The sequence below is a fragment of the Leuciscus leuciscus genome (assembly GCF_965113295.1).
Source record: "Leuciscus leuciscus genome assembly, chromosome: 5".
NCBI lineage: Eukaryota > Metazoa > Chordata > Actinopteri > Cypriniformes > Leuciscidae > Leuciscus > Leuciscus leuciscus.
In genome coordinates this window covers 48,526,475-48,542,452 of record NC_138729.1, presented here as the reverse complement: position 1 = coordinate 48,542,452, position 15,978 = coordinate 48,526,475, and the positions used below count along the sequence as shown (strand labels likewise).

The following is a 15,978-nucleotide window of genomic DNA, read 5'->3' as shown; positions in this document are numbered from 1 at the left end:
GTGTGAACCCATATCACTATGAGAGGGTCGTGTCTCCAAGCATCGGTGAATTATTTTCTGTTGTCTTGCTGTGATTTGAAACTTTGTCATGGTAAAAATTTGTTTCCAGTGCTCATGTTCATGTCATATTCTTATTATTTCTAATAATGTATGGTCTCTTTCTGTCTTGTCATTTTCAGATCTGTCTGTCCTGACTCTGGGCGGTCCAGGTAAGGGTGCACTTTTATGGACTACTATATGTTTATATATATATATATATATATACACTCACCTAAAGGATTATTAGGAACACCATACTAATACTGTGTTTGACCGCCTTTCGCCTTCAGAACTGCCTTAATTTTACGTGGCATTGATTCAACAAGGTGCTAAAAGCATTCTTTAGAAATGTTGGCCCATATTGATAGGATAGCATCTTGCAGTTGATGCAGATTTGTGGGATGCACATCCAGGGCACGAAGCTCCCGTTCCACCACATCCCAAAGATGCTCTATTGGGTTGAGATCTGGTGACTGTGGGGGCCATTTTAGTACAGTGAACTCATTGTCATGTTCAAGAAACCAATTTGAAATGATTCAAGCTTTGTGACGTGGTGCATTATCCTGCTGGAAGTAGCCATCAGAGGATGGGTACATGGTGGTCATAAAGGGATGGACATGGTCAGAAACAATGCTCAGGTAGGCCGTGGCATTTCAACGATGCTCAATTGGCACTAAGGGGCCTAAAGTGTGCCAAGAAAACATCCCCCACACCATTACACCACCACCACCAGCCTGCACAGTGGTAACAAGGCATGATGGATCCATGTTCTCATTCTGTTTACGCCAAATTCTGACTCTACCATCTGAATGTCTCAACAGAAATCGAGACTCATCAGACCAGGCAACATTTTTCCAGTCTTCAACTGTCCAATTTTGGTGAGCTTGTGCAAATTGTAGCCTCTTTTTCCTATTTGTAGTGGAGATGAGTGGTACCCGGTGGGGTCTTCTGCTGTTGTAGCCCATCCGCCTCAAGGTTGTGCGTGTTGTGGCTTCACAAATGCTTTGCTGCATACCTCGGTTGTAACCAGTGGTTATTTCAGTCAAAGTTGCTCTTCTATCAGCTTGAATCAGTCGGCCCATTCTCCTCTGACCTCTAGCATCAACAAGGCATTTTCGCCCACAGGACTGCCGCATACTGGATGTTTTTCCCTTTTCACACCATTCTTTGTAAACCCTAGAAATGGTTGTGCGTGAAAATCCCAGTAACTGAGCAGATTGTGAAATACTCAGACCGGCCCGTCTGGCACCAACAACCATGCCACGCTCAAAATTGCTTAAATCACCTTTCTTTCCCATTCTGACATTCAGTTTGGAGTTCAGGAGATTGTCTTGACCAGGACCACACCCCTAAATGCATTGAAGCAACTGCCATGTGATTGGTTGATTAGATATTTGCATTAATGAGAAATTGAACAGGTGTTCCTAATAATCCTTTAGGTGAGTGTATATATATATATATATATATATATACACTCACCTAAAGGATTATTAGGAACACCATACTAATACTGTGTTTGACCCCCTTTCGCCTTCAGAACTGCCTTAATTCTACGTGGCATTGATTCAACAAGGTGCTGAAAACATTCTTTAGAAATGTTGGCCCATATTGATAGGATAGCATCTTGCAGTTGATGGAGATTTGTGGGATGCACATCCAGGGCACGAAGCTCCCGTTCTACCACATCCCAAATATGCTCTATTGGGTTGAGATCTGGTGACTGTGGGGGCCATTTTAGTACAGTGAACTCATTGTCATGTTCAAGAAACCAATTTGAAATGATTCAAGCTTTGTGACATGGTGCATTATCCTGCTGGAAGTAGCCATCAGAGGATGGGTACATGGTGGTCATAAAGGGATGGACATGGTCAGAAACAATGCTCAGGTAGGCCGTGGCATTTAAACAATGCCCAATTGGCACTAAGGGGCCTAAAGTGTGCCAAGAAAACATCCCCCACACCATTACACCACCACCACCAGCCTGCACAGTGGTAACAAGGCATGATGGATCCATGTTCTCATTCTGTTTACGCCAAATTCTGACTCTACCATCTGAATGTCTCAACAGAAATCGAGACTCATCAGACCAGGCAACATTTTTCCAGTCTTCAACTGTCCAATTTTGGTGAGCTCGTGCAAATTGTAGCCTCTTTTTCCTATTTGTAGTGGAGATGAGTGGTACCCGGTGGGGTCTTCTGCTGTTGTAGCCCATCCACCTCAAGGTTGTGCGTGTTGTGGCTTCACAAATGCTTTGCTGCATACCTCGGTTGTAACCAGTGGTTATTTCAGTCAAAGTTGCTCTTCTATCAGCTTGAATCAGTCGGCCCATTCTCCTCTGACCTCTAACATCAACAAGGCATTTTCGCCCACAAGACTGCCGCATACTGGATGTTTTTCCCTTTTCACACCATTCTTTGTAAACCCTAGAAATGGTTGTGCGTGAAAATCCCAGTAACTGAGCAGATTGTGAAATACTCAGACCGGCCCATCTGGCACCAACAACCATGCCACGCTCAAAATTGCTTAAATCACCTTTCTTTCCCATTCTGACATTCAGTTTGGAGTTCAGGAGATTGTCTTGACCAGGACCACACCCCTAAATGCATTGAAGCAACTGCCATGTGATTGGTTGATTAGATAATTGCATTAATGAGAAATTGAACAGGTGTCCCTAATAATCCTTTAGGTGAGTGTATATATATATATATATATATATATATATATATATATATATATATATACTACCGTTCAAAAGTTTGGGGTCAGTAAGATGTTTTATGTTTTTAAAAGAAGTCTCTTCTGCTCACCAAGGCTGCATTTATTTGATTAAAAATACAAACAAAAACAGTAATATTGTGAAATATTATTCCAATTTAAAACAGCTGTTTTCTATGTGAATATACAGTAAAGTGTAATTTATTACTGTGATCAAAGCTGAATTTTCAGCATCATTACTCCAGTCTTCAGTGTCACATGATCCTTCAGAAATCATTCTAAGATGATGATTTGATGCTCAAGAAACATTTATGATTATTATCAATGTTGAAAACAGTTATTTACATTTTTATTTCATGATGCTATGATGAATAGAAAGTTGAAAAGAACAGCATTTATCTGAAATCTAAAGCTTTTGTAACATTAAACACTACCGTTCAAAAGTTTGGGGTCAGTCAGGAAAGAAATAAAATAAATCAATACTTTTATTCATCAAGGATGAGTTAAACTGATCAAAAGATACAGTAAAGAAATTTATAATGTTAGAAAATATTCAATTTTAAATAAATGCTGTTCTTTTGAACTTTCTATTCATCAAAGAATTGTGAAAAAAAATTTGTACACGACTGTTTTCAACATTGATAATAATAATGAATGTTTCTTGAGCATCAAATCATCATATTAGAATGATTTCTGAAGGATTATGTGACACTGAAGACTGGAGTAATGATGCTGAAAATTCAGCTTTGATCACAGGAATAAATTACAGTTTAAAATATATTAAAATAGAAAACAGTCATTTTAAATTGTCATAATATTTCACAATATTACTGTTTTTTTTAAAATGTATAAGTTGTAAAATAGTACTAAACTGTGTAATTAAACACTACCATTCAAAAGTTATTTTTCTGAAAGAAAGACATTTGTAATGTTACAAAAAAAATAATGTCTCAATACTGTTCTTTTGAACTTTCTATTCATCAAAGAATCCTGAAAAAAGGGTTTCCACAAAAATATTAAGCAGCAAAAACTGTTTTCAACATTGATAATAATATATTAAATAAAAAAGTTATGTTAAATTGCACAAATTTTTCACAAAATATTACTGTTTTTACTGTATTTCCGATCAAATAAATGCATCTTTAAAAAAAATTAACCGACCCCAGTCTCTCTCATATCGCTCCACACTCTGTTTCTTCTGGCGTAGTTAAATAATTTAAACTCAAATCAATATTTCATGTCCATTTATGTACTTTATTTTCTAAGTAGCTGTGAAATAAGCAGGATAATTCATATTTTGTTTCCTAATGGTATTTATTTTGGGATAATGATCTGATACAGATTAGTGAATAAGTCATTTTTCACATTGATGTGTAGGTCCGAGTGGAGAGCTCGTGGTGAAGAATGAGTTTGAGGGTCAGCCGTCACACTCGTCTGCTGATGGAGGTCATAGTATTCAAACCATCCAACACACTGCCACTTCCTCTGCTCCACCCGACGCTTTCAACAGCCCCGCCCTCCTGCCCCCAGCTGACTCCACAAGCTCCGCCTCCACCTCTGCATTCACCAGTATGGCTGCCGGTCCAACCAGTAAGGCGTTATTTCATCCTTTTGTGTGCAACCAGTGGCCACTTTGTTTATTGGTTTTTATGAACAAAGAAAAGTTTTATGACCGTATGATATCTGTGTGTTTTCCTCCATTAGATGCCCCCAGCTCATGGCCCAGAGGAAGTAGTTTCCCCCCCAACATCCCCCATCAGAACGGGCACCTGCAGCACCACCCTCCCCTGCCTCACACGGGCCAGTACTGTGAGTGACTGACTACATCACTGTCTGCTTTGCTCTCATTAAGGGGGCTTTCACACCGGGCACGTTTGCTGCGCCCTGCAGCGTTCTTCTGGTTTACTCTCGATTCTATCGAACCCCGGTGCATTTGTGTTCATCTTATGTCAGCACAAATCAAGCGTAGCGTCAATTCTGGTTGGTCAGCTGACTCTCAGCTCATCCACATGTTCCTATAGGAATATGACGCCTATCATTGCATCCCCATATATATATATATAAGGTCCATTCAGTGTTATCAGCAGCTTATTGCATTGCTCAGGAGCGAATTACCTCTCTATCCCCAGCTCCTCTCGTCCAGTCAGGATTTGGCCTTCTGATATTCCCCTTCAAATAAGACTATTTTTTCTTGAATTATGTTGTACATTAAATTATTAAACATTAATGATATCTGCAATACATTTATGTCTGATTCACCTTCAGGCGCCATCTTCTGGTTAGACACGGGAATTTATTCGGCATGACCCACACACTTCATTATGGGCATTCTCTGTCCATTGAGCATACATCAGTTGTACACATGTAATTGCAGTGCATTATGGGATTGAATGAGTGCACTCCACTATGTATTTTTCATGCAAACCAAGTCCCGTTTCGAACTAAACTGGTAGTGTGAAGCACCCTAAATGTTTTTCTTTTTCTGTCTTTCTCAGGGTCAGTCCACAATGAGCTGGCGTTCCAGCCGCCCATATCCACACATCCAAGTAAGGAATAAAACAGGCTGATCTCCGATTCACAAACTATAGATACTGGATTGTATGTGAGATAAGGATTATTGGTATTATCGTTAACTTAAACTGCTTAAACTTAAAGGTATAGCGGAGGATGTTTTACTTCCTGGTGGGTAGTCTAAACTATTGGTCCTCCTAATTGTCAATCATTCTGGTGAATCAATCAAACTTTTCAAAAAGTGGAGAGGGCGGGTCTTATCTAAAATTTGGAAAGATCCTCCGCTATACCTTTAAAGCATTGAAAACTTATTTTATTAATTGAAATAAAGATGAAATAAAACAAAATAGAAATATTAGATGAAAAACGTATTGCCGTTAGTTGGCAAAGGAAACATTTCTAATTTAAGTTTAGCAGGAAAATCACTTGACATTAATTAAATACAACTGAACTATAGCTAAAACTAAAATAGAAATGAAGTAAACCAAAATATTCTAAAAGTAGTAATATTCTTTAAAACTAAAAGAAACGACAAAATGAAAGAAAAAAAATTATATATATAAAAGCGAATTCAAATAATTCCTTTGTACTTGTAGTATGTATGGATAAAAAGTGTGTATCCGTAGATGAATTATAGGCTAATATTACCCACAACCCCTTGCAGCACAGAGGTGGAGGACTTCATTTTACCAGTACTTCATCACCTTGTCATCGCTAGTGCCGCTCATCTCTAGTTGAGCTACAGCAAAACTGTAGTATGGCTACCGTAATGTCCTCTTACTTTCAGCAGTGCATTTACTTTCCCATCATCAGTGAAGTGATCAAAATATTATGCAGTCATGGTTAAACATTTATAGTGTTTTAAATATGCATAATTCAGAACTCATATTATACTGTGTTGTTTCTCTTTGTGTTTCTCTCAGCTCCGGATTACTGGTGCTCGATTGCGTACTTTGAGATGGACATCCAGGTGGGCGAGACGTTTAAGGTGCCCTCCAACTGTCCCGTCGTAACGGTGGACGGTTACGTGGACCCTTCAGGTGGAGATCGCTTCTGTCTCGGCCAGCTGAGTAACGTCCACCGCACCGAGGCCATCGAGAGAGCCAGGTATCGCCTTACATCACGAGTGCTGGGGTTAACTAATGAACAAAATACATTTGATTAAAGTAAAACATTTGATTTAAATAAATAAATAAATAATACGTTAACACATTTCTTTAAGAAAACGGATTAAAAATGTTTTTTATTGAAATAAAAAATGAACAATTAATACAATTAATGGTTAAAAATAAATCAATTAAAATAAATAAAACTTGATTTAAATTTATTTTTATTTTTTTGAAAAGCAGTGTAAAAAAGTAAAAAAAATTATAATAAAAAATAGGATTAAAATAAAATATATAAATTGATTCAAATAAATAAAAAAATATACATTTGATTCAAATAATTTGATAAAAATAAATAACTGAATAAAAGTGTAGTTATTTTTTGTTCAATTATTCGTGTTATTGTATTATTTTGTTTCTGTTTAAGTGAAAATAATAATTAAAAATATATAGAATTTAATTACAAATGATCATATTAGGACAATTATACAATAAAAATCGAATTTAATAATTAATTAATTAAATTTATTATAATTCTTTTTTTAATTAAATATTATTAAATTAATTTAATAATAATAATAAATAAATAATTTTTAAAAAGCATTTTCGGTTTTCAGTCAAGTGCATCAAGAATTTTCTGTTTCGACCCAGAATTTTTATTTCGGTGCATCCCTACTTTAAACTTAAAATATGGTTGTGATACTGATATTTTACTTTTAATTGGAACAGAAAAATGACTTGATACTGGAATTTTTGTTCCTTCACTGTACCTAGTCCTGCAGCTCTGGCTTATTTGTTTCATCGTTACCCATGATTTTCCCTTCTTAACTGCAGACAAGTCAAGCTCTCTCTGTTGTTGTCTCCTCCAGGCTTCATATCGGTAAAGGTGTTCAGCTGGAGTGTAAAGGAGAGGGTGACGTGTGGGTGCGCTGCCTCAGTGATCACGCTGTGTTTGTTCAGAGTTATTATCTGGACCGCGAGGCTGGACGAGCTCCGGGTGACGCCGTCCACAAAATCTACCCCAGTGCCTACATCAAGGTAACACAACCAGCTGTTATTTAGCCTTCACGAATAAACTAAATTCACTTCTTGAGACATAGCACCATGCTAATATGCTGGCATTGTTTTAAAGTAGCATGGTAATACTATGGTGTATGAGTACGGCAGTGTGAGGAAGCTACTCTTGATTTAAAGTAGACAAACTCCAGTCAAGCTGCACTTATTTTTAGAGGTAGCCATGCTAATAGTTAGCAAAGACTTTAGATACACAAAGATGTGCACTCATATTACTTATAAGAAACAACATTTTTATGTGACAGTTCATGTCAGATGTTGTTGTTGAGTTGAAATACGTTATTTAAAGGGATGGTTCGGAGTAATTTCAACCTAGGGTCCTTTGCACCATGACCTCGAGCCAAACCTTGTTTTTTTCCCTTGGTCGAACATTATTAAAGTTAGAGCTTATTTAGAGATATCAGCCGAATGGTTTAGTGCCGGCGCTAATGGATCCAAGGTTGTATCTCGTAAATTACCCCACTAATAATGCCCAGAATGGTACCAAACTTCTACAGGAGTACAAATAGGTTCTGTACTCATAAAACGAGGCATTGGAAATATTGTAAGTACATCAGGAGTTTATTTAAATAACACTTGCCTGACGGCTCATGCTACCGCTAACCCATTCTGGGCATTATTAGTGGAGTAATTTACGAGATACAACCTTGGATCCATTAGCGCCTGCACTAAACCATCCGGCTGATATCTCTAAATAAGCTCTAACTTTAATAATGTTCGACCAAGGGAGAAAAGGCTTCTGGGGGGTGTTTGGCTCGAGGTCATGGTGCAAAGGACCCCAGACTGAAATTACTCCGAACCATCCCTTTAATTGTGAGTTCGGCAAGCGGTTTTTGAGATTTCAAGATTTGGAAGTAGAAGGGACTTGTGCTGCGTCCGCAATCGCATACTTTCTTAAAGTAGGTACTTACTGAAGTAATGACTTCATGACTGCTAAAAAGTATGCTCTATATAGTGTGAATGTAATCTGGACATACTACATATCCTCCATGTTGTCATTATCATGTGACCCACCAGCGTCAGTTACGCCACTTCACTGCATTCACAAATCCTCTCCCGTGGCCTCATGGGATAGTAAAGTGTCTGTCATATTATGCACTGTAATGGTCACCAGCTGGAGTGCCCTTGAGAGCCACCAGAGGGCACTCCACATCAGACTATTGTCATTCCCTAATGAAACTACATTTCCCATAACTCTCTGCCTGGACTCATCATCCCTGATTGCATCCGCCTGTGTCTCATTACCTTGTTTAACTCACTCTATAATAGCCTATTATAATAGTATAATAGCCTATTCTTTAATGAGTACTGTGATTACATACTGTTTTTTGCCTACTATATAGTAGGGAAGTATGCGGATCGGATGCAGCTTATAATATTTATTTTATATTAAATAAATAATATTAAATCATATTAATATACTGATTATAAATTAATAATAAGTAATAATATTAAATCATTATGTTTTGCTATAAGAATATTAATAATACACATGAAATCTTTTTGTTTTCTGTTAGTAATATTAAACAACAAATAATATTAGATCATATTTATGTTTACAATTAGAAAATTAGTAGTATTAAATGTCAAATCATATTTGTTTACCACCAGAATATTTATATTACATAATAATATTAAATCAAATTATTTGTTTACTATTAGTAATATTAAATGTTATTGTTATCTTGACAATCACAATATTAGTAATATTAAATAATAATATTAACTCATAATATTATTATTATTATATCATTAAAAAATTTACATAATAATTTTAAATTATATCATTTGTGTACTGTTAGTAATATTAAAAAACAAGTTATATTAAATATTATTTGTTTACTATTAGAATATTATTTATAATATTAAATAATAATATTACATCATTATTTGTTTACAATCAGAATATTAATAATATTAAATAATAATATTAACTCATATTATTGTTTATTTTCAGAATATTTATAATAATGAATAATTATTAAATATTCAACTATTATGTTTGCAATGATCAATGTTTATCTGACCCAAGTAAAACAAGGACACTAAATGCAACTAATAAAATTAGAAAAAAGTCAAAACCTAGTCAACAGCAGCATTTAACGGAATATTTCACTATGAATTTGTGTAAATTAATTTATGCCGCCCATGCACCACATTTTTTCACAGTCATATTTTTTCGTAGTGTTTGTCGTTTCATTGCAGTGTAACATCCTATGTGATGTCATGTCCTTTACATGGCTGTAACTAACACAAGATGTACGTCAGCAGGAACAGCGGATGCATGAGATGTCCAGCCAGTGCTGAAAGCCTCCGGTTTAATGTGTGTGTGTGTGTTGTGTGTGCAGGTGTTTGACCTGCGTCAGTGTCATCGGCAGATGCAGCAGCAGGCGGCGACGGCTCAGGCTGCAGCGTCTGCGCAGGCGGCTGCGGTGGCGGGGAACATCCCGGGACCCGGCTCTGTGGGGGGCATCGCCCCTGCTATCAGTGAGGCCTTCATCTGTTTTCTGACATTATTATGCCTTGTTCAGAATACACCATTTGTTTTGTCTGTTATGATAGTTACTGTGTCAGATTACACGATTTTGACTCCTAAAATCTTGTTGTGTCCTGGACAAGAAACTTGTCAGACTACACGCTGCTTTCCGAACAGTCATTTTTCACTCACTCACTCACTCACTCACTCACTCACTCACTCACTCACTCACTCACTCACTCACTCACTCACTCACTCACACACACACACACACACACACACACACACACTCACACACACACACACACAGACACACACACGCTGCTTTCCGAACAGTCATCGAGTGCCGTCTCACACACACACACATTCACTCGCACACATATACACACTCACTCACTCACTCACTCACTCACTCACTCACTCACTCACTCACTCACTCACTCACACACACACACACACACACACACACAGACTCACACACACACACACACACACACACACACACACACACACACACACACACACACACACACACACACACAGACACACACACACACACACACACATTCTTGTACATCTATCTTTATGAGGACATTCATTGACACAATGCAATCTCTAGCCGCTTACCCTAACCTTACCCATCACAACTAAGTGCCTGTAACCAAAACCCTTACCCTAAACCGACTCTTAACCTAATAATAACCTTATCCCTAAAACCAAGTCTTGACCCTCAAACAGGCCTTTAAAGGGGTCTCAGAAAGTGAGGACCGGCCAAAATTTCCTCACTTTACTCTCACTGGAATGGTCTAAAGCTCAAACTGGTCCTCACAAAGATAGTTATACAAGTGCACACACATTTACATTTATGCATTTAGCAGACGCTTTTATCCAAAGTGACTTGCATTGCATTTCAAGGTACACATTTTTACATTCTTATCAGTTCCTGTTTTCCCTGGGAATCGAACCCATGACCTTGGCATTGCAAGCGCCAACGCTCTACTGTTTGAGCTACAGGAAAGTTCTAACATTAGAGCTTTCCTTTCCACATACACACACACACACACTCACTGTCACTCACTCACACACACTCACTGTCACTCACACACACACTCACTCTTGACGGAACTCGTCGTGGAGGACCGAAAAAAAAAAAGAAACATGCTAGTCTTTTTATCGTGATGTCGTGAAGCATCGCAGACGCGCTGAAACGATCGAATCTTGCGTCCCGACGCCCGTTGTCGTTTACGAACCCCCACGACACCTTACGTCAAACGGATCGTGCCAAAATCTGCCTAAAATCGTGTAATCTGAACCAGGCATTAATGAGGCCCAATCAGAGCTGCGTGTGGCAAACTGGGCTATTAACTGAAAGATTGTAATTTGTGGAATAATCCATAAAATCGTATTATTACAGAACTTATTCAGCGCCAGTTCTTTTTTTTTTTTTTTTTTTTTAAATACTGGCATCAAATACTTTTCATAACATTCGGTTCTGTTAATACTCGTAACAAATGAAATGATTTTCATGATGTTCAATTCTGGTAACAGTTTTTTTTTTTTTTTTTTGGAAAATACTGAAACCAAATGATATTCACTGCGCTCTATGGAAGCTTGTTTCCGCCACTGAATAATAAAATTTGTAACAACATTTTATCTCACAATTCTTGACTTTTATTCTCAGATCTCAGAATTGCAAGATATAAACTCGCAATTGCGACTTTAATCACAAAATTCGGACTTTATAACTCGCAGTTGCAAGTTTATATCTCGCAATTCTGAGTGATACCGCAATAGTGATTATCTTTTAAATTATCTTTTAAATTGTTTTTAAAACAAATACAAGAACCAAATGATTTTCATGACGTTTCGTTCCGGTAATATAATTTTTCAAATAAATACTGGACACAAATAGTTTTCATGACGTTTGGTTCTGTCAACAGTTCTTTAAAAAAAATAATAATACTGGCACCAAATACTTTTCATAACATTTTCACAGTTTTCTTTTCTTTTCTTTTTTTTAATTCTGGAACCAAATGAAATGATTTTCATGACTCAATTCTGTTTATTTTTTTTGAGAAAAATACTGGAACCAAAATGATTTTCATGACTTTCGGTTCAGTTAACATTTATTTATGATAAAAAAAAAAAAATAATCATGACGTTCAGTTCTGTTTTTTCTTCTTTTTTTTTAATACGGGAACCAAATTAATTTCATGATGTTTTGTTCTTTTTTTAAACAAAACTACTGGAACCAAATGATTTCCATGATGTTTTTGAGAAGTGATTTTCATCCCGTCCACCTCTCCTCAGGTCTGTCTGCTGCGGCAGGCATCGGTGTGGACGACCTGCGGCGTCTCTGCATTCTGCGCATGAGTTTCGTGAAGGGCTGGGGTCCTGATTACCCTCGCCAGAGCATCAAGGAGACCCCGTGCTGGATCGAGATTCACTTACACCGGGCCCTTCAGCTGTTGGACGAGGTTCTGCACACCATGCCTATAGCCGACCCGCAACCTCTGGACTGATGATCGGACAGAACAGTGCATATAGCTCAAAATGACATAAGATTGAAAACCAGCAATGGTACAAAACAACACTAGATCAAACAGAACTTGTTCATCAGAATGCAGCGAAACGACCCTTTTTTTAAACCTTCACTTTTGATGTTCACACAAGAAACGGACTCGTTTGGAGACGTTTAGAAATGATATCATATTGCATTTAATCCGGTGTCGTCATGAGTTTAAATCAGTCGGATCTATACAGTGGCCACATACACACTGTTGCCAAATACAGAATAATCATGTTCTGTGCAACACAAGATGAACCATGTGCAAAAAAAAAAGAAAAAAAGTTATTTATACAACATAGTTTATGAAAAATTTACTAAGAAATTCATTCCTGTTGTCATTCGTCATAGTTCGTAAAACCATTTTCCTTTATTGCATTGAATTGAAAGTTTTTTCAAACACAAAAAATTCAGAATATAAATTGTTGCATTCATAAATGATGGTTCATGAAAGTTTGTAAATTATTGAAGTCATTTTTTTTACCAACTATTTACTGAGAAGTTCTGGATTGCGCAACTAAACGGGCGACGGTTCATAAAACTATTCCTCTGTTAACAATTTGTGTAAGAATGGTTTTATGACACAAAATTTGTTCTGCTCGTTTTGCATGAATGAGAGCGTTCTCATATTTACAGAAATTCGGGATTACTTAAATTGTTGCATTCAATTTAACTAAAAATGGTTTTATAATGCAATTCATGAAACACGTACATGAATATTATAGCTTTTGCACAAAAATGTGTTCAACTTATGTTTGGCATTTCCATATCTTTGCGGTGAGTATGTGGCCAGAATATTGTCCTTTGTGTGTGTGTGTGTGTGTGTGTGTGGTGTGTATCTGTGTTTTAAATTGCTATGCAGTATTTTTTATAGCACTAATGTTCACTCATTTATATGATCAAGCACTCGGTTACTTTATATCACTTGTAAAGGTTGTTTTCTCTGTCTCAGTATGGCTGATTCTTTCAGAGAGCCGACAGAAACAGACTCTTCTTGCTTCTAGACGTCTGTTTTACACGATTAGACAATATGAAGAAGTCCTGCACCAGTGTGTTCATGAAAAGTATTTTCTGGGTGCATAGAAACAAAATGAAGAATCCACAAGGTTCAAGATCGATTGAAAAGTTAGTGTTTTACTGAAGATTAGCATATAAAGTGACAACAGAACACTGAAGTGAAGTTTTTAGGACTATCTCAGTGAACTTTGGTATTCTGTTGTCACTTTAAAGCAACACTAAGTAAAAATTTTTACCTTAAAATAATGTTTCCAAAATCGTATCAGTGGTTCATCAAGTCGTAACAGAGTGAAAGGCACTTCTGGATTGGCTTTGCAGCCGTATATCTGCTATAACCACACTGTGCAAGTTTGCCAAACCGGGTCACGTTTCTGTAGTTCGAATGAGACATAAGAAAACTACAAATTTGACTTGCTTTACGTCAAGCGTTACAATAGTCATTATTTAGTTTTTCTTCGTTTCTGATGTCGCAATACATCATACTCTACCTTGTCTGTGGACATCGTTCATTCAAAGCCGATGCTAGATAAACAGCGAGCGTGCGGGCGGCGAAATTATTTACGACAGCGGTAATGGACAATTCCGCTTCCAACCTGTAGGGCGACCGAAGAAGAAAAGTTCCTTAGTGTTGCTTTAAATCTGCAGTAAAATACTACTTTTCAATGGATTTTGAACTTTGAATTTGTTTGGTGTGAAGATTTCTGCTATTAGAAGACATGAAGTATGATTTCTTTTAGAAATGCATTTTTTCTTTGATATAAAACTCCATTTAGCTCAGGTGGTTTAGATATCCTGAATACTGAGAACATTTTTTTTTTTTTTTTTTTACTAACCAGTTTTGTCTTGTCTTTTAATTATATGCACATTTGTTCATCATTTTTCTTAGTGATGCATGATCATGCTGGCCTGTAATAAGTTGGCAACAGTAGTGAATCTGAAGGCGTGTTCAGAATGGCATACTACCATACTAATATTTTGGAGCATGCAGTAAGTATATTGTTCATAGTGCATTTATGAACAATGCATAGTGCTCTATTTGACTTTCTATTTTCAGTACGACTAAAGTAATATGGAAGTACCGAAGTAATATGAGCCATGATTTTCTCATTCTTGACTATTTCAGACTGCCAAAAATGAAATAAGATGAAAAATGCAACAATTGCATTAGTTTTTAAAATGATAATTGGATACCATTCGCTAAATTAAACATGTATCTTGACTCAATTTGACAATAATATAACAAACTAACCCTCTGGTGCTCCTCGCATGCCAGTCAAAATTGCCTGAAATTCCTGATGAAATGAATGTATTACATTATAGTTTGATGTTTTTTTTATATATATATTTTGTATTTTTAGGGGATTTTATGGTATTTAATTGATTCACTTTTTGAGCATAGACCTGAAAATGAAATGTCCATCTTAAACTGTCATAAATCTCGAATGCTGTGTAGCACAGACTTCAGTTCGGTCTCTTTTTTAAAGAAGACACTTGGCAGATTATTGCTGAAGTGAAGTTTTAAAAAAGTGAACGTAAAAAAGTTGTTATATAACAATGCACAAAAATACTATTTTCAAATGTTATATGAAATATATTTTACAAAACATGTTTACTCTAAAACTGCGAGAAAATCAAAGCCATAAATCTAAACAAGTGGTGTTTCAAATTTGAGCTTGATACCTAAATAAAACTAGCTTTCAGTAAGATTTTGTTTGTGCGCACCAAACGTTTCCGCTAGATGAAATTCGTTTCCAATGCCGCCATTTTTGACTCCAGACAATACAAGTGTAACTATTTTATTCAGGACCGAATCAGCTTTTCTGTGTTCGCATAGCAAGTGCCAAAATCTTTACCAAGTTTCATACCATTCCGACAAAGTAAAAAAAAAAAATTTTTTTTTTTTTTTTTTTTTTTCTAAAAACAACTGAAGAGCACCAGAGGGTTAAATGATTAGCATTGTATATTACAAACCGTTTCACATATTTTAAAAAACAAACAAGTATGCAGTATGTAATTTGCATGCTAGTGTCCCATTCTGAGTACAGCCTGTGTGTCAAGTTCAACCAGAGAGACAGTTGAAGTGTGTGTGTGTGTGTGTGTGTGTGTGTGTGTGTGTGTGTGTGTGTGTGTGTGTGTGTGTGTGACTGAGGGACTTGTTGAGCCTGGTTGACTTGTTCAGGTTGGAGGAGAAGATTTTCCAGTGTGTTTCTTCACTTATTAGTGTTTTTCAGTTAATGTTCTTTTGATATCAACATCATAATGACTTTATCTGATCAACAGAAGATCGATATCATCACCATATGACTGAAACACTGTAGAATACCATCATTTTGATTACTTTCAATCATTAGTGTTATTTAACTCTGAAACTATTAAATGTGACGATCTGCTTTGTATTTTTTTTTTAACGTTTGGTTATTATATAAAATTGCATATTTTTTTTCCACTGTAGTCAAATTAATTAATAACTTCAG

The 15,978-nt window shown here is 36.5% G+C and overlaps 1 protein-coding gene across 1 annotated transcript in view; it reads left to right on the top strand.

Moving 5' to 3' along the window:
• smad4b (SMAD family member 4b) overlaps positions 1-15,900 on the top strand; it is a 17,735-nt gene extending 1,835 nt beyond the window's left edge. Inside the window, exons 3-11 of the mRNA XM_082171132.1 lie at positions 1-45; positions 180-209; positions 4,132-4,344; positions 4,459-4,563; positions 5,250-5,300; positions 6,189-6,372; positions 7,241-7,409; positions 9,794-9,932; positions 12,232-15,900. The exon at positions 1-45 is cut by the window's left edge and continues 130 nt beyond it. Coding sequence (XP_082027258.1) covers positions 1-45; positions 180-209; positions 4,132-4,344; positions 4,459-4,563; positions 5,250-5,300; positions 6,189-6,372; positions 7,241-7,409; positions 9,794-9,932; positions 12,232-12,443 — 1,148 coding nt within the window. The 3' untranslated portion in view covers positions 12,444-15,900. The remainder of the gene's footprint in view (positions 46-179; positions 210-4,131; positions 4,345-4,458; positions 4,564-5,249; positions 5,301-6,188; positions 6,373-7,240; positions 7,410-9,793; positions 9,933-12,231) is intronic.
• Positions 15,901-15,978: the final 78 nt, after the last annotated feature.